The following is an 18,248-nucleotide window of genomic DNA, read 5'->3' as shown; positions in this document are numbered from 1 at the left end:
GTTAAACAAGCTCAGTTATGACATCTGGTAGAGCGGGATCTATCTATAGGAATTAGTGTTAAATAACAGACGAGTAAGCTTATTATTGGCAGCTGGAAAACCAAGCTGGGCCGAGCTTGCATCTAACCAATCATCCTTAGATAAATTGAGGATCAGCTCCCTCCATCTAGACTAGGCTGGTAGGTCAACAAACGAGATTCTGGTAGACAATAAATGAGTATACACGGTCATTTTCAGGTCATCAGGACCATGGGACCTTTTGATACCTAGAGGACGTTAAGAGGAGATAGAGAGAGGTGAATCCGGGAATTGCAAGCTGAGAACGTCTCAATTGGAGAAACCTAAAGTGTCTCTGTGAGGGATCTCCAAGGCATTTTGAATGTCACAAACTAACAAAAGAATCCCATGTGCATTACAATTGTTGGAGTCACAAGTCATGTTCAAGTCGAGCCAGAATAGAGAGTCTGCAAGTACAAAAAATGACAGAAAGCTGGATTTCTGAGATTTTTTTCGTGACACAATGTACTTTATGTTAGTGGAAGATTTAAGTTGATATATTTAGTTTTTTTTATTTTGTGGGACAAGCTGTAGTTTTATATTGGTACCATTTCGGGGCATATTTGGCTTTTTGGATCACTTTTTATTACAATTTTGGAAGATAAGGTGGGCAAAATGTGCAATTCTGTAATTTTTTTATTTATTTTTTATTAGGTTTACCATGTGTTACATATAATATAATAACTTTAGTCTGCAGGTTGATATGATTATGGCAATAGAAACTTATATAGTTTTTAATGTTCTACTAGTTTTGCATCATAAAATCACTTTTTTTTGTTAAAAATCAGCTGCATTTTGCATTGCCATACAGGTGCAGTTCAATAAATTAGAATATCAACGAAAACTTAATTTATTCCGGTAACTCAATTTAAAAACTGAAACCCATATATTATATACCTTAGATACATTACATACAGAGTGATCTTTTTCAAGCGTTTATTTCTTGTGAAAAAGTATTGTGGAAAAGTTCAATATTGTAGACTCATGGTATCAAACTTTAATTGGCCGATCAACACAAAACACCTGCAAAGGTTTCCTAAGCCTTAAAATGTTTCCTCAGTCTGGTTCAGTAGGCTACACAATCATGGGGAAGACTGCTGACTTTACAGTCGTCTAGAAGAAAGTAATTTAAACCCTCCACAAGGAGGATAAGCAACTAAAGGTCATTGCTAAAGAAGCTGGCTATTCACAGAGTGCTGTATCCAAGCATATTAATGGAAAGTTGAGTGTGTTTGAAAAAGATGCACAAGCAACAGGGATAATGGCAGCCTTGAAAGGATTGCCAAGCAAAGACCATTCATGAATTTGGGGGAGATTAATAAAAAAGTGGACTGCGGCTGGAGTCAGTGATTCAAGAGCTACCACACACAGATGTATCCAGGATATGGGCTACAGCTGTCGTATTTTTTGTGTGACTCAGAGACAATGTCCGAAGCATCTTACCTGGGTTAAGAAGAAAAAGCCTGGACTGTTGCTTAGTAGTCCAAAGTCCTGTTTTCAGATGAAAGTAAATTTAGCATTTAATTTGGAAATCAAGGTGCCAGAGTGTGGAGTAAGAGTGGAGAGGTACACAATGCAAGTTGCTTGAGGTCCAGTGTGAAGTTTCCACAGTCAGTGATGGTTTGGGGAGCCATGTCATCTGCTGGTGTTGGTCCACTTAGTTATATCAAGTTTAAAGTCAGCACAGCCGTCAGCTGACAAGTTTTATCAAGATGCTGATTTATTTTTTCAGCAAGACTTCACCTGCCCACACTGCCAAAAGTACCAATGCCTAGTTTAATAACCATGGTATCACTGTGCTTGATTGGCCAGGAAGATGAGAGACACCAGACCCAACAATGCAGAAGTGCTGAGGGCTGCTATAAAAGTACCCTGGGCTTCAATTAAACCTTAGCAGTGCCACAGTCTGATCTCCTTTATGCCACACCGCATTGATGCAGTAATTCATGCAAAAGGAGCCTCGACCAAGTATTCAGTGCATATACTGTACATACTTTTCAGTAGGTCAACATTTCTGTATTAAAAATTATTTTTTTAATTGGTCTTATATCATATTCTAATTTTCTGAGATACTAACTTTTCGGTTTTCATTAGTTGTAAGCCATAATCATCCACATTAAAAGAAATAAACGCTTGAAACAGATCACTATATGTGTAATGAATCTATATACTATACGAGTTTCACTTTTTTGAATTTAATTAGTGAAATAAAGTTTTTGATGATATTCTAATTTATTGTCACATCACCAGGGGTCCAATGGAGGAGAGAGGGAGCCTCCTCCCTCTGTAAACCCCATAGATGCATAAGTAACATACAACTGACACCCCGCATCAATGGCTAAGATCAGTGCCGATCCTCGCCGTAACAACCGCAGCATCTTTGGGTTAAATAACCAGGATCGGTGTTAGCACCGACCTCAGCCATTACTGCTGACACTAGCTGCTGTTAGCGGTGTCTCAGTTCTTGTATTGCATGGTGCAGCAATGTGATAATTGCTATGCTGTATATTTATGGCATGGTACAAGAAGGGGGGTAAACATATACAGGAGGTGAGGGGTCAAGATATCTAAGGTTTGTAAATATCTCTCCATAGGAAGTTTATCTGGGCAAGTATCCTTCCCCTTTATCATGGAAGATATACCTTCCTTGATTTCATCTGGGCTAAATGTGGCATCAATAGCCTGACCATGCTCTGCTCCTAGAAAGAGGGAAAGTTGATTTCTCCCAAAGAGGCCTCCAACTGACCTGAGCCATAGGTAGCATGAGACATATACAAGTCCAGATAGAAACTGGAAAATTGGTGGAGAATATTTTGTGGTGCTGTTACTATTGTGTTAGGAGTAGTACAAATCCATAGTACTGAAGGAGCTGAGATATTGTTTTTAACCACACTGGTTAGCAATTTACCAGATTGGTTGCCCAGATCAAAATAAAATTGCTTAATAATAAAACAATCCACGTGATGCAGATGAAAGAAAAGAAGTAGAGCAAATGGGTAGGTTTGTTAAAGGGAACCTGTCACCAGTTGTATTGTGTCCTAACTAAGGGCAACATAAATAAGTGATTGATTCTCTTAGCACAATGCTGGGTCACTTTCTTTAATTGACCCAGTCAATCTGCCAACATCTTGTATTGAAAAGCTCCAGCTGATAATGATGAGTCATGAATATTCATGAGCTCCTGACTCTCCCCGCCCACCTGCTGCTGAATGACAGTTATTTTCCATATGAATCAGCAGCAGGTGGGCAGGGGAGTGGCTATAGCCTCCGAATTAAATATACGCTGGACTCAATGACATCACGCTGGACTCAAATCAGCTCATTAGCATGCGGCATGTGGCATCTTTGTGTGTATACTGTATTATGAGGTAACCATCTGTCACACCAGTAAGTGAATACATCTAAGGTACTTTTTGTAGTTAATGATTGTATATAATTAGTTAGATTATAATCAAATATCCACATGACAGGTTCCCTTTAACCAACAGGACATACAGTGCCAATAAAATCCTCATGTTAGTGTGTTGTGCTAGAGGCAGAACACTCCAGCAGGATTTCAGAGGTGCCCCCCGTAGGCTGCTGCATGCATTTTCTCCAGTCCAAGGCTGGGCCTGATGCAATAATGATAGATAGTAGTGTGAAAAGTGTTGGTGCTGCTAGATCCAGTGGCACAAAGAATTTGGAGAAATTGATTTATTCTAACACAAACACCGTGTTTCAGGTCAGAACGAGCCCTTTTGTCAGATTCAATACAATACAGCTATTTTGGTCAGCAGTCTAAGGAAGTGGCCTATTTAGCCCTTAAACGCTTTGTTCATGTTACAGTAAATAAATTTCTCAGAATTTTGGTGCCACTGGATCGAGCAGTGCTGCCACTTTTTAAACTACTATCACAAAAAAACACAATATACGAAAGGTTTTATCTTTCAAGACCTGTAAATACAATCTACCGTTTGCCAGTCAGGTATGCTGATTAGCAGAGCTTGGGTCAGCAATAAAGTCTGTCTGCAGAACAATTGGCCTAAATCTTGTTTAGCATAATTTTTTAACATAGGAGATCGCTGATTAGAAGTAACCATTTAAGTATGCTTGAAGGGCATCACAGACCAATAAACGGTCAGACATATTTCCATGGACTTCGGTAAACAGCTGCAGTTCATCTGGAAAAAGACTTGAGAGTCAGTAGAGGGGGAAATCTTGTCTAAGGGGTGATCTTAAAAATTAAGCTTACTCATCAGAATGAGGGAAGCGCCTAGGTAAGAGGCAGCAAAACATAGTGCCTTTTGTAACAATGATAGGTTAGCAGGTGGAGGATTACAGATGCCCATAATAGCAGAGACAACAATATACCAACCCTCCACGTGAACACTAGTTTGCAATGCCTCCCACCACAGACTATTATGAATTAGAGACTCCCTTTTATGACCTGAATATCAGTTTATTAAGAAACTTCAACCTAAACGTTCACTTAAATATTTTTGCAAAGTGTTAGAAATAACCTTAAAATAATTTTTCTAATGTAGTTTATTGATTTTCTTATTTTATAAAAAAAAAAGAGACCCCGAAGTTCCTGTCTCCTCAATGCTATTCATTACAGCACACGGAGAATCCGTGCACCACAGATATGTATGCGGTGAACAGATATTGATTTGTATTATATGCACTTAAGTGAGCGCTGTTATGAGGGGTGTACATCTCCCTACTATTGCCCCCACCCTCCACTGAAAGCTCTGTCATAGCACATCAGGATACCCTGCACCAATGTTCTATGTAGAGGTTCCAGCGGAGAGCAGCGAGTACAGGCAGATGTTCTGCACAGCACATTGCTGCTCCTGCCTGTCCTCGCTGTGCTCTGCATATAACATCAGTGCAGGGTATCCGGCACTATGACAGAGCTTTTAGCAGAGAGTACAGGCAGGAGCAGTGCTCACTGCTGTGAATATAATACAAATCATTATCCATGGATGCAGTGTATGGATTCTCTGTGCACTGAAATGAATAGTGCTTTAGGAGGCGGCAACTTTGGGGCCTCTTTTTGTGATAAAATTAGAAAGTGGGTTGGGCTTGGGCCCCTGCTCCAGCCTATTGTCTTACAGCCAAAGCAACCAAGTAGTGAGGTGGAGGAAGGGGAACATGGTGATCAGCTGGGACTCATAGAGAGAATTTATCTATATAATATTTCCCAATTTTAATTGTAATATGAGCGGTTGGGATATATATATGTGTGTGTTTAAGCAGCCATACACATTAGATAGCTGTAGACCAACATTCCTCTCCAGCTGACAGCTAACTTTCCGCAACCCCCTTTACAGTGGCATATCTTCCTTTGTTGAACAACTTGGTTTGTTTTGTGTGGCTAGCTGTAAAATCTGGATTGTGTATTAATAGGCTGCTATATTGGAATGATTAAATAAGCAAATTGTCACAGACGTTCCCGTGGCAGGTACCAGGAGATCGGAGAGACTGGCAACTCGTCCGTTAAATTGACAAGTTCACTATGGATCTTATTGTGTCTGTGTTTTGGTGAATGCCACACCCCTTGCTTCAGGTGTTGCTTGTTGGTAATTTACCTTTCCCATAGGTAGACGCTTCTCAATCTTGGAGGTGCGGCTTATAGATTTTATTCCTGCCTTCTAATTAGCTGGTCGGTTGTACTCTGTGATGCTTCTGGAGTTGCCAGTTTTCTACTTTCAGATAAGTCTTGTCTTTTCTTATTGTTTTGTGTTTGTTATATTCCCTGTTGTTGTATCTGGGCCTGAGACAGAGACTTCCATTCGTCCATCTGGGGAGGAATGGGTTGTCTCTGGTCCTAACCTCATTCCAGGGCCTTATAGGGATATTAGAGCCTAGGTATACAGCATATGAATATTCCTACCTTCAAGGTCTATTCATATTGATAGGTAGTTAGGGCCCAGATTAGGGTTGTTTAGGAGGTGACCTGTTCCTTCCCTAGTTTCCAGGCCCAGTTACTGTTCCCCTTCTCTCCTGTGTTTAGTGTGGAGTTTTTCCCCCACACTGATCGTGACATTATAAACCGCCGAATAACCGTCATTTTGTTGTCTGTATCAGTTCAGCCATGGATGTTATCACTGCAGGGTTTGTCTCTGGAGGTGGATGACCTCCGCACGACCATCTCACAGATGCAGAGACCACTGTTGGCTGATCCTATTAGTGGTTACCTGACCTGTCCTGAACCTAAAGTTGCTCTCCCGGATAGATTTTCAGGGGGAAGTGATAATTTTATTTGGTTCAGGGAAGCTTGCAAATGGTACTTTAAGCTGCGTCCACACTCATCTGGGGACGAAAGCCAAAGAGTGGGTGTGATAATTTAGTTGCTTAAAGGGGACGCCCAGTCTTGGGCTTTTTCTCTGCCGACCGGATCACAGTCTCTCCGATCAGTAGATGCATTTTTCGGAGCTTTAGGTCTCATCTATGATGACCCGGACCGAACCTCCCTGGCCGAGACAAAATTATGCGGCCTGCGTCAGGGAGAGCATTCGGCAGAGATCTATTTTTCCGAATTTAGGAGATGGGCTACGGACACTGAGTGGAACAATCCAGCCAGTTTTGTCCGGGATTATCTGAGAGGCTGAAGGACGGTTTGACCTTTCATGAGAATCCTGAGTCTTTGGAAGCCACTATGTCTTTGGCTGTACTTATTGATAGACGCCTGAGAGAGAGATCTAAGAGCCCTCTCTCTCAGGACGTTCTATTACATAACGTACCGTATTCTTTTGACTCTTTGAGTGAAGAGACTCCTGAGCTTATACCTGGGGATGAACCCATGCAATTAGGGGGAGAGACTCCGGGATCTGCTTGCAAAAATAGCAGTCGCAAGCAGGGAGTATGTTTTTTCTGCGGTCAAATGGGATATTTTGTCAATATATGTCCAAGCATTCAGCGGCAAATAGAGAGACAAAAAGGGGCGTCTAAATCCCATCTGACTATCGGAGGTGTGAGTGTGGAGTCAGAGAATGTGCATTTGTCCTTTGCTGGTAGTACCCGATTTCTATTGACTGCCAAGGTGGCGCTAGTGTCTAAAACTGGGAATTGAAGTATTTTTCGAGAGCGGGGCCAGGGTGAACCTGATTGATGCTCAGTTTGTCCGCATGCACGGGTTGTCACCAAGTATATATAAAAAAATACATTCCTGTATTTGCTATTGATTCTGCCCCTCTTACTCAGACGTGCTTGTCGCAAGTTTTGCATGATATCAGATTAAGAATGGGTTACTTTCATCAAGAAGTTATCTCGTGTTTTGTCTTGGAAGGTCTCCCTGCACCCATGGTTCTGGGTTTACCTTGGCTTACCAAGCATAATCCATCTATCGATTGGCAAGCTAGGCAGATTCTGGATTGGTGGGACTATTGCATTGATAATTTTCTCAATACATCCTTTTCTGTGGTTACTACTAAGGCTGTACCCTCTTTTATATCCGAGTTTGCCAATGTGTTTTCTGAGAGTGGATGTCAGGATTTACCTTCCCATTGGGAACATGACTGCCCTGTCATGATTGCGTTTTTTGGGGCCTATGGATTTCACCCACAGTTTGGCACATTTTCTGGTTATAATACTTATGGTATCTCTGAGAAAGAACATTTTTCGTCATCATTGTCATCGATATGGCGAAAAATTCTAAATAACTTGAAAAATATGGGCAAAAAATATAAACGTGTGGCCGACAGGAAACGTATGAATGGTCCGGACCTAAGTGTGGGTGATTCTGTGTGGCTGTCCACAAGAAACATTAAGTTGAAGGTACCTTCCTGGAAGTTGGGTCCAAGGTTTATCGGCCCATATAAGATCACGGCCATTATTAATCCTATAACTTTTCGTCTTAAGCTTCCTCAGGCCCTGAAAATTCATAATGTGTTCCATAGGTCTTTGTTGAAAAAATACGTGGAACCTTTACAGCCATATTCCTTGCCACCCGCTCCGGTCATGGTGGACGGTAATTTGGAATTTGAGATAGCGAAAATAGTTGACTCTTTACTTGAGTTCTCCGTGGATCCCTTCAATATCTTGTCCACTGGAGAGGTTATGGAATGGAGGAGAGGATGTGGGTGCCAGCATCCGACGTTAATGCCAATCGTTTAGTGAATGCCTTTCATAGATCTCACCCGGATAAGGCCGGTCCTGGGTGCCCGTAGGTCACCCGTAGAAGGGGGGTACTGTTACGGACATTCCCGTGGCAGGTACCAGGAGATCGAAGAGACTAGCAACTCGTGGGTTAAATTGACATGTTCACTGTGGATCTTATTGTGTCTGTGTTTTGGTGAATGCCACACCCCTTGCTTCAGGTGTTGCTTGTTGGTAATTTACCTTTCCCATAAGTAGACGCTTCTCACTCTTGGAGGGGCGGTTTATAGATTTTCCTCCTGCCTTCTAACTAGCTGGTCGGTTGTACTCCGTGGTGCTTCTGGAGTTGCCAGTTTTCTACTTTCAGATAAGTCTTGTCTTTTCTTATTGTTTTGTGTTTGTTATATTCCCTGTTGTTGTATCTGGGCCTGAGACAGAGACTTCCATTCGTCCATCTGGGGAGGAATGGGTTGTCTCTGGTCCTAACCTCATTCAGGGCCTTATAGGGATATTAGGGCCTAGGTATACAGCATATGAATATTCCTACCTTCAAGGTCTATTCATATTGATAGGTAGTTAGGGCCCGGATTAGGGTTGTTTAGGAGGTGACCTGTTCCTTCCCTAGTTTCCAGGCCTAGTTACTGTTCCCCTACCCTCCTGTGTTTAGTGTGGAGTTCTTCCCCCACACTGATCGTGACACAAATATTTTCCCAAGATAAATGCTCAATGAACAGGTTTTACCAAACATATTACAATGTCAGAATATATTGTATGAGTCATATTTACAAGTGTAGAACTATAATTACATTTGCCTTAATGTAGTAATTATTAAAAGGACTCTGCAATAAGTATTTTTTCCTGTACCTCTTTATTACCAGATCATACTATTTTCAGAGTCTGGTTTCAGGGGTCATGGTTATGAGATCTATAGTGATGTGGGTAACGCCTGTGAATGGGAACTGCAGGGAAAGATCTCTGTTCGGATTATTCGAGGAGGGTAAGTGTTGGTAAAAATATGCTGATATCTGTGCTTTTATATAAATATATATATATATATATACAGTACAGTACAAAAGTTTGGACACACCTTCTCATTCAAAGAGTTTTCTTTATTTTCATGACTATGAAGGCATCAAAACTATGAATTAACACATGTGGAATTATATTCATAACAAACAAGTGTGAAACAACTGAAAATATGTCATATTCTAGGTTCTTCAAATTAGCCATCTTTTGGTTTGATTACTGCTTTGCACACTCTTGGCATTCTCTTGATGAGCTTCAAGAGGTAGTCCCTTGAAATGGTCTTCCAACAGTCTTGAAGGAGTTCCCAGAGATGGTTAGTACTTGTTGGCCCTTTTGCCTTCACTCTGCAGTCCAGCTCCCCCCAAACCATCTCGATTGGGTTCAGGTCCGGTAACTGTGGAAGCCAGGTCATCCTGCGCAGCATTCCATCACACTCCTTCATGGTCAAATAGCCCTTACTTTCAAAGTTTTCCCAATTTTTAGGCTGACTGACTGACCTTCATTTCTTAAAGTAATGATGGCCACTCATTTTTCTTTACTTAGCTGCTTTTTTCTTGCCATAATACAAATTCTAACAGTCTATTCAGTAGGACTATCAGCTGTGTATCCACCTGACTTCTCCTCAACGCACCTGATGGTCCCAACCCCATTTATGAGGCAAAAAATCCCACTTATTAAACCTGACAGGGCACACCTGTGAAGTGAAAACCATTTCAGGGGACTACCTCTTGAAGCTCTTCAAGAGAATGCCAAGAGTGTGCAAAGCAGTAATCAAAGCAAAAGGTGGCTACTTTGAAGAACCTAGAATATGACATATTTTCAGTTGTTTCACACTTGTTTGTTATGAATATAATTCCACATGTGTTAATTCATAGTTTTGATGCCTGCAGTGTGAATCTACAATTTTCATAGTCATGAAAATAAAGAAAACTCTATGAATGAGAAGGTGTGTCCAAACTTTTGGTCTGTACTGTATATATATATATATAATGGAGAAAAATGACGGCACCAGCTGAATGAGAAAAATGTGGGTGCACGTTCTCAAGGAAAGAGACTTCTTACCCCAATAATAGTCCAGAAAATGAACGGCACTCCTTTAGATGATAAAAAATAACTCTGTTCACCCGTGCGGTGCAACGTTTCGGCTCAGCACTAGGGCTTGAAAAAGGCTCTAGTGCTGAGCCGAAACGTTGCACCGCACAGGTGAATAAAGGAGTTATTTTTTATCATCTAAAGGAGTGCCGTTCATTTTCTGGACTATCTATATATCTATATATATATATATATATATATATACTGTATAGCACAAGGTAAGCTAACTTCTCTCCTATACAGATTCTGTGCAAATAAAAAAAACTCAAAAATATCACAAATACAATGCAACACACATGCTATTCAGTTGAGATGTGAACAGACTCAGAGCACGTCAACCTTAAAGTGTAACTGTCATTTTTTTTTTATTTGCTAGTTAATTAGAGCTAGGCATGTATATCTGAGTTAGTCTGTCATTGATTGCCAAAAGATCTGTAATTTCCTTATAATGACAGCTTTCATTAATGTCCCCTGTCACTTTCCACTGCTCCCTTAACAGACCGTTTCTATGGCTTGTCTGTCTTCCCTTTAGTATAAACAGAAGACAGAGGGGCGGTCTTCCACACTGCATGCCTGCATTAGGCTTCAGAATGAAGAGGCGTGTCTCTCAGTAATCCCATCTGATTGGCTATCAGGGAGCTGCTGGCTACAGCAAGTGTGTATGAGAAGTTAGGGAAAGCAGTTTTGGCCTCAGAACTGGCAGAGGAGCCATCTTAAGAAGATCCTCATATTGTAGGGGTTAAAACAGCTGTAACTAAGCGAAAAGCTCAAGGAATACAGTGGTTTGTGAAGAAACCAGAGATTGCTTTATGGATGATACTGTAGCAGCAGTAACATATGCCAAAAATGTTTTTTTTTTTTTTTTTTTTTTTTAAACATGACAGTTACACTTAAAAGAGAGTCTGTCACTTCATTTTCACCTATATAACTAACAAAATTGCGACACAGAAGATTGCAAATGTATTCCAAACATACCTGTGTGAACTTTGTATCTTTATTTCATGTCCAGGAAAAGCACTATTATTCTGCTGAAAAAGTCTCTCAATTGCCCAACTGTGCTCAAAGCAAATCAGACTTAAGAAAAGGTGAATGCTGCTTAATGAGCCTGGTCCTGTTTGAAAGCTGATATTCCAGAACAACATTATATCCTCTATATTGGAAGATATAGCTGTTAAAAATCGGATTGGCTGTCAATGCAGCTGAAAGTGAAAGTAAAAACAGGTTTCACTGCTTTCACTCCTGATCTGATTTCTAACAGCTATATATTCTTATGTAGTGGATATAATGCTGTGATTCTGGTATTGTTTGAAAGCTTGGAATGCCATATATCTAGCTGCTACCCAAGAAAGGAGCAGCTAATACAGTCCTCCCCTCTTCAGTATTGTTTGCTTTGGGCACTTGGAACAGCAAAAGTGCTTTTCCTGGACATGGAATAAAGACACAAAGTACAAGGTACGTCTGGAATGCATTTGCAACTCTGTGGGGCAATGCTGTTAGTTTTATTGGTGAAAATTATGTGACAGACTCCCTTTAAATATCTAAATCTACCGGTATATAGTATATCAGCAAACATTTTTTAATACCTAGACACCAAGAAATAATTCTGAAGTGTTTTTCATATTTTTCTTTTGCTTTCTCCATTGCTGCCTTCACAATACTGTCATATGACAAATCATGACTTGGAGCCTCTCATTTAGTATACCTAGTTCAACTGTAGCTGTAAAAAATACCAGAAAAATGTGTGTGATTAAAGCCTAATAGTGACTAATGCCAAAAACCTATAAATATCTACCCTATCTACTGCTTATGCCAGGGGCCTAACTATAATTCATAGAGCCCCATAACGAAATAAGATGGAGTCCCCACCACCGAGTGTAACAAAATAAAACAGCAGCATAAGTAGCAATAATAAAAGGTATGTATAATAGCACAATATATTAGAAAGCCTACATTATACTGAAAATTCACCATATTGTTATTTCCTACAAAAGCAAGTAGCAAGTGCTACAGCTAGAGTTCCGCCAATGCCTTATGCTATAATATTTTTCTGTTTGGTACTTTCCAGAGTTACTGCATTTTATCACCTAACATTAACTAATGTGACTGTGTGTTAGTTCTGGGACGTTTTTAGCAAAAGAGCACATAGTGACAGTCCAAAACTAACTTACATTCAATCTTTTTAGATGGCTTTTATATGAGAAGCCATATTTTCGAGGAAGACGTGTTATGCTTTTAGAAGGAGACACTGATCTGACGTGTCCATGGAAAGACAAATCATCTAAAGACCCACAAAGGGATACTACGAAACCCAAATCTTGGATTGGATCATTGCGCCATATGGTTCGGGTGAGTGAAAGAAAATGAGAATATATGAAAAAAGAAATTACTGTTAAAGACAGGAGTGTATGAATGATAATAAAATGAAAATAAAATAACCTAAAGAAGTTGGCCAGCATTTTAAGTGATGGCCTATCATCAGGATAGTAATATTAAATAGAAATCCACATATATCGCAGTAGCGTAGCTCAGGAAGTTCTCTTGTATACTTCTCACACGGTCTAAGCAGCAAAAGAGCCCGCTGCACAAAACAGTTTTATGCTTTATCTGCCTCTGTCTCTGTGATTTTGACTTTTTAAAAACATGGACTTTGGAATGTGTTGATTACACTTTTTGAATAATGATGAAATAAAGAAGATGTTCATATAATACAGCAGGCTATTTTGCTGCTTGGACTATCATCAGGATAGGCCATCACTAGCTGAGTTGAGAAGATTAATATATCATTTTATGGGAAAAGGTTCAGTAAAATTTGTAATTTATACATTTAAATCAGCTTTTTCTGATTTCAGTTGTACATGGGGGAAGTGTTATCAGTGATTGATAGCATTCTCTGTGTAGGTGTGAATACACAGATATAGTTATCAGTCACTTATAGTTGTACACGTGGATGGTCTCTCAGTTCAGAAAAAGCAGAAATTTTAATGAATAGATTACACATTTTACTGAATCCGTTCCCACCAACTTATATATGAATCTGATCAGCTTCTGCTGTTTAACATGCCGCCTGAAGATTGCATAGCACTTTGTGGTGACACATTCTCTTTAAAGGGTTTCTGTCAGCAGTAAAAGGGGTATTAACCTGGCTGACATTAGTGATGTGCTAATGTCAGCTGAACAAAACTATATAAGTCCCATTTCACTATGTGCCGCCGTTATTTAGAAAAAATAACTTTTATAATATGCAAATGAGCCTCAAGGACTAGCCAGGTTAGTGCTCGTTTTTCTGCTGACAGAAACCCTTTAAGGCTCTTGTGGTGTCATACGTAGTTTTTTTGGGCATTTTATGGCATTTTACATTTTTTGCCACAAAAAGTGCCAAGTCCAGATGTTGCGTGTAAGTGGGAAATATTAAAACAGGCATTTTCACCCTTGAGCATTTTCTTCAAATTGCAACATGCTATATGCCTGGCATTTTCTCAAATATAGGCTGTCATTTTCTTCAATAGACCTCACACCCTCAAAAAAAATATACAGTGTGTGAAATTATGGGGAGCACATGCTGTCCTCTAAAAAAAAAACACCTTTGAAAATGCCTGGTTCAAAAACACACTATATGGGTAAAAATACCTCAAAACTGCTACAAACAAAAACTAAACACTGAGCAAGACAGTCATTTTTGAGGCATTGTCTGGCCCCAAAAAAGGACCGAAACTGTGTGTAAAGGAACCCTAACAAACAATTTATCCTCTTTTTGCTTTCTGCCATGTACAGGATTTCCAGGTCCCTCGAATAAGTCTGTTTTTGGATGAAAATGGAGAGGGTAATAAGATTACAATACTGGGAGCAGCTTCAGATTCATGTGTTAATGGCAAGCCCATCAAAACAGAATCCATCATAGTGCACAGTGGACTGTAAGTGACAAGGGATTCAATGGGTTTGGGGTCAGCTTATGTGATTAGTAGATTTATGGTATGTTATATAAAATGAGAACCGTTTTTTCACAGCTGGCTAGTGTACAGTAAACCATTTTTTGAAGGGGACCCTTATATTTTGGAGCCTGGAGGATATCCTAACAGAAATGCCTGGAATGGACATGACTCACATTTATGCTCCTTGCAACCTGCACGTATTGTGAGTTACTTTGATTATAATACTTTATACATGCCACTTTCCTGTTATTCATCACTTGTCAATGTAATCATACTCCTTGGCTGTGTGGTACAGTAAATATTTTCTGCATCTTGTAGGGAGGTCCCACAGTGGAAAAGCCTAATGAACCCAAGGTGAGTTGGAGTAGAGGGAATTTACTTCAGTTGTGTATATACCCTGTTTCCCCGAAAATAAGACAGTGTCTTATATTAATTTTTGCTCCCAAAGGTTCGCTAGGTCTTATTTTCAGGGGATGTCTTATTTTTCCATGAAGAAAAATACGGTACACATTTATTGTTGAACAAAAAAAAAGGAAATCAGGGTGGGGAGGGGGATCACTTAAAATGACACAGGGGGATCAGAAGGGGGAATCAAAATGGTACAGGAGAATCAGAGGTGGGGGATTACTATAGCATTTTAGTACCCCCTTCTGATCCTCCTGTGTCATTTTGATTCCCCCCTCTGATCCCCCTGTGCCATTTTAAATGATCCCCCTGTGCCATTTTAAATGATCCCCCTCCCCACCCTGATACCCCTGTGTCATTTTGATTCCCTTCTCTGATCACCCTGTGTCATTTTGATTACCCTCTCTGATCACCCTGTGTCATTTTAATTACCGTTTTTAGTCTCCCTCCCCCATCTTCACCAGACATCCCCCACCTTCCATCAGATATCCCCCCCCCCTACCTGTCACCCCGTCCCCTGTGTGTCCGTGCCAGCCAAGTTGTGAGACTCCATCAGGGCAGATGCGAGCTGCGAACGGAAGAAGGCGGCAGCTTGTCCTGGCGGCGGCTGCGGCCAATCAGTGAGCTCCTTACATTATGGGGTGGCTTGCTTTATAATCGGGGAGGCATTATGTCCGGCCGATGCTTTATAATCGGGGAGGCCTTATTTTCGGGAGATGCTTTATTATCGGGGAGGCCTTATTTTCGGGGGGATGCCTTATATTACAGCGATAGGCAAAACTAGAGGTAGGTCTTATTTTTTGGGGATGTCTTATTTTCGGGGAAACAGGGTACAAAGATTAACTTTTCAATTTAATAGCTTACAAAGATTTTAATTGGCATTGAATGTTTGTACATCTACTGCAAGCTCAAAGTGAAGGTCCACCCCATAACAATCCAAATAGGTCCATAATTCTATGCAGACTAATTTCTTAATACATCTTTACAGTGGTCAGAGCTTAGTTTTTCTGGCACAGAGTTTCAATTTCTCTTCATTAGGCTACATGCACACGACCGTGCCGTTTTTTGTGGTCCGCAAACAGCGGATCCGCAAAAAACGGAAGCCATCCGTGTGCCTTCCGCAATTAACGGAACGGGTGGCCATTGATATAACTGCCTATTCTTGTCCGTTTTGCGGACAAGAATAGGACATGTTAAATTTTTTTTGCGGGGCCGCGGAACGGAGCAACGGATGCGGAAAGCACACGGAGTGCTGTCCGCATCTTTTGCGATCCCATTGAAGTGAATGGGTCCGCATCCGAGCCGCCAAAACGGCAGCTCGGATGCGGACCCAAACAACGGCCGTGTGCATGAGGCCTTAATGTAAGGGTAAAAGTCTATGTTTCATATGCCAGTCTATCTATTTATCTATCTATCTATTCTACACTTGACAAAGTCCCCTCATTACAATCATCAAGTTGTATGTTTAGCTAAATACAAATGTCTAGACAGTTCTACAGAGCAGTACCCACTGAGCTATTCCAAACTAAGAACTCTACAAATGTGCAATCCCATTATCAGAAGAGGTTAGTTGCCTAGCCCATAGACTGCTGGTAGGTGACCCCTTCTCAAGGAGAAAGAATGGTCTAGTGCCGAATTTCTGGGATTTTCCCAGTATGTGCAACAAATATTCTCCCCAATCACTGTGAATCTAGCGTAAAACTACTGATTTACAAATGATCACTCATTGAAAAACCTGGAAGGATGGTGTTCCTTGTGTAGTCCACTGCTATGAATAAAAAAAATCTGCTCAATTTTCTACTACTATACGCATTGTTTCATTCGTATATGGTTTGTTCTGTATTGCATGTGGGGGGCACAATTGTTTGTAATTCTAAATGATGGTTGTTGAGATGTAACGTGCAAATCAAAATGTGGTTATTCATGTCACTTGCACAAACAGACGGCTGTACAATAGTGTAATAACTTATGTTTGCAAATAATCCACCCCTGCAGATTCTCGTGTTCCAACACCCTGAACTTAAAGGACACAGCTGGGGAGTGACCAGAGACCTTCACTCACTACAAGGAGAGCCTAACCAGCAGGGAGAGCGTCTCACTAGTGTGGGTTCTTTGAAAGTGCTTGGAGGGTGGTAGGTATTAAATAATCATACAAATAATAACAACAATAGTAATAGAATGTAATGACAGGTTTTTATTTCTATTTTTTCACCTTACTACTTCCATTGGCTGCAGTTGGGTAGCATACGAGAAGGAAGGCTTTCATGGTCACCAATACCTTCTAGAGGAAGGGGAATATCAGAAATGGTCTCAGTGGGGTGGTTGTACTGAAGAATTAGGATCACTTCGGCTTATCCGTACGGTGAGGATAAGGAAGTTGCCAGCTTTTTTATGCATGTATATTGTTAACATTATAATATGCAGTATTGTTATACAAAGTCCACATCTCCTGCTTCCCCAGGATTTTTCAGAACCTGAAATAATACTATATGAGAAGCCGGGATGCTTAGAGGGTTCATGTTTGCGTCTGAATGAAGCATTGGCAGATATAGAGGTTGCAGACTATGGGACGAGTACTGGTTCTATCCAAGTGCTGAATGGAGTGTAAGTTTTTTTTAAAGGATAATTTTACTTCATCTTTTAGTTATGCTGTTGATTACCTAGACTGACTTTTATTTCTTAGGTGGGTGGCCTATGAAAATGTTGACTTCTCGGGAGAGCAATATATTTTAGAAAAAGGGATTTATCACAGCTATCATGACTGGGGAGCTAAAGACAGCCAGATCTGTGCTGTTCAGCCAGTACTACAGGTAAGATCTGTTGATAACATAAATAATAATCAGGTTTATGCATAAGACTCACATTCGTCACAGTTTTCTCTAGCATACTAATATACAAAAATTGCTCCAATCTGGATATATTGGAGTAAATCTACCACACGAAAGGAATATATGCACAGCACAACGAGTACTTAACTACAAACCGGATTCCAAAAAAGTTGGGACACTATACAAATCGTGAATAAAAACTGAATGCAATGATGTGGAGGTGCCAACTTCTAATATTTTATTCATAATAGAACATAAATCACGGAACAAAAGTTTAAACTGAGAAAATGTACCATTTTAAGGGAAAAATATGTTGAATCAGAATTTCATGGTGTCAACAAATCCCCAAAAAGTTGGGACAAGGCCATTTTCACCACTGTGTGGCATCTCCCCTTCTTCTTACAACACTCAACAGACGTCTGGGGACCGAGGAGACCAGTTTCTCAAGTTTAGAAATAGGAATGCTCTCCCATTCTTGTCTAATACAGGCCTCTAACTGTTCAATCGTCTTGGGCCTTCTTTGTTGCACCTTCCTCTTTATGATGCGCCAAATGTTCTCTATAGGTGAAAGATCTGGACTGCAGACTGGCCATTTCAGTACCCGGATCCTTCTCCTACGCAGCCATGATGTTGTGATTGATGCAGAAGGTGGTCTGGCATTATCTTGTTGAAAAATGCAGGGTCTTCCCTGAAAGAGATGGCGTCTGGATGGGAGCATATGTTGTTCTAGAACCTGAATATATTTTTCTGCATTGATGGTGCCTTTCCAGACATGCAAGCTGCCCATGCCACACGCACTCATGCAACCCCATACCATCAGAGATGCAGGCTT

General features: G+C 40.5%; 1 protein-coding gene across 1 annotated transcript in view; it reads left to right on the top strand.

The window, feature by feature from the left end:
- The window catches only part of CRYBG2 (crystallin beta-gamma domain containing 2), a 109,570-nt gene that overhangs the window by 31,577 nt on the left and 59,745 nt on the right, over positions 1-18,248 (top strand). The window contains exons 4-12 of the mRNA XM_040424243.1: positions 9,015-9,133; positions 12,438-12,600; positions 14,026-14,165; positions 14,259-14,385; positions 14,502-14,537; positions 16,584-16,720; positions 16,824-16,950; positions 17,050-17,192; positions 17,272-17,398. Coding sequence (XP_040280177.1) covers positions 9,015-9,133; positions 12,438-12,600; positions 14,026-14,165; positions 14,259-14,385; positions 14,502-14,537; positions 16,584-16,720; positions 16,824-16,950; positions 17,050-17,192; positions 17,272-17,398 — 1,119 coding nt within the window. The remainder of the gene's footprint in view (positions 1-9,014; positions 9,134-12,437; positions 12,601-14,025; positions 14,166-14,258; positions 14,386-14,501; positions 14,538-16,583; positions 16,721-16,823; positions 16,951-17,049; positions 17,193-17,271; positions 17,399-18,248) is intronic.

Source organism: Bufo bufo, chromosome 3 (assembly GCF_905171765.1).
Source record: "Bufo bufo chromosome 3, aBufBuf1.1, whole genome shotgun sequence".
Taxonomy (NCBI): domain Eukaryota; kingdom Metazoa; phylum Chordata; class Amphibia; order Anura; family Bufonidae; genus Bufo; species Bufo bufo.
This window is presented reverse-complemented; position numbering and strand designations above follow the sequence as displayed.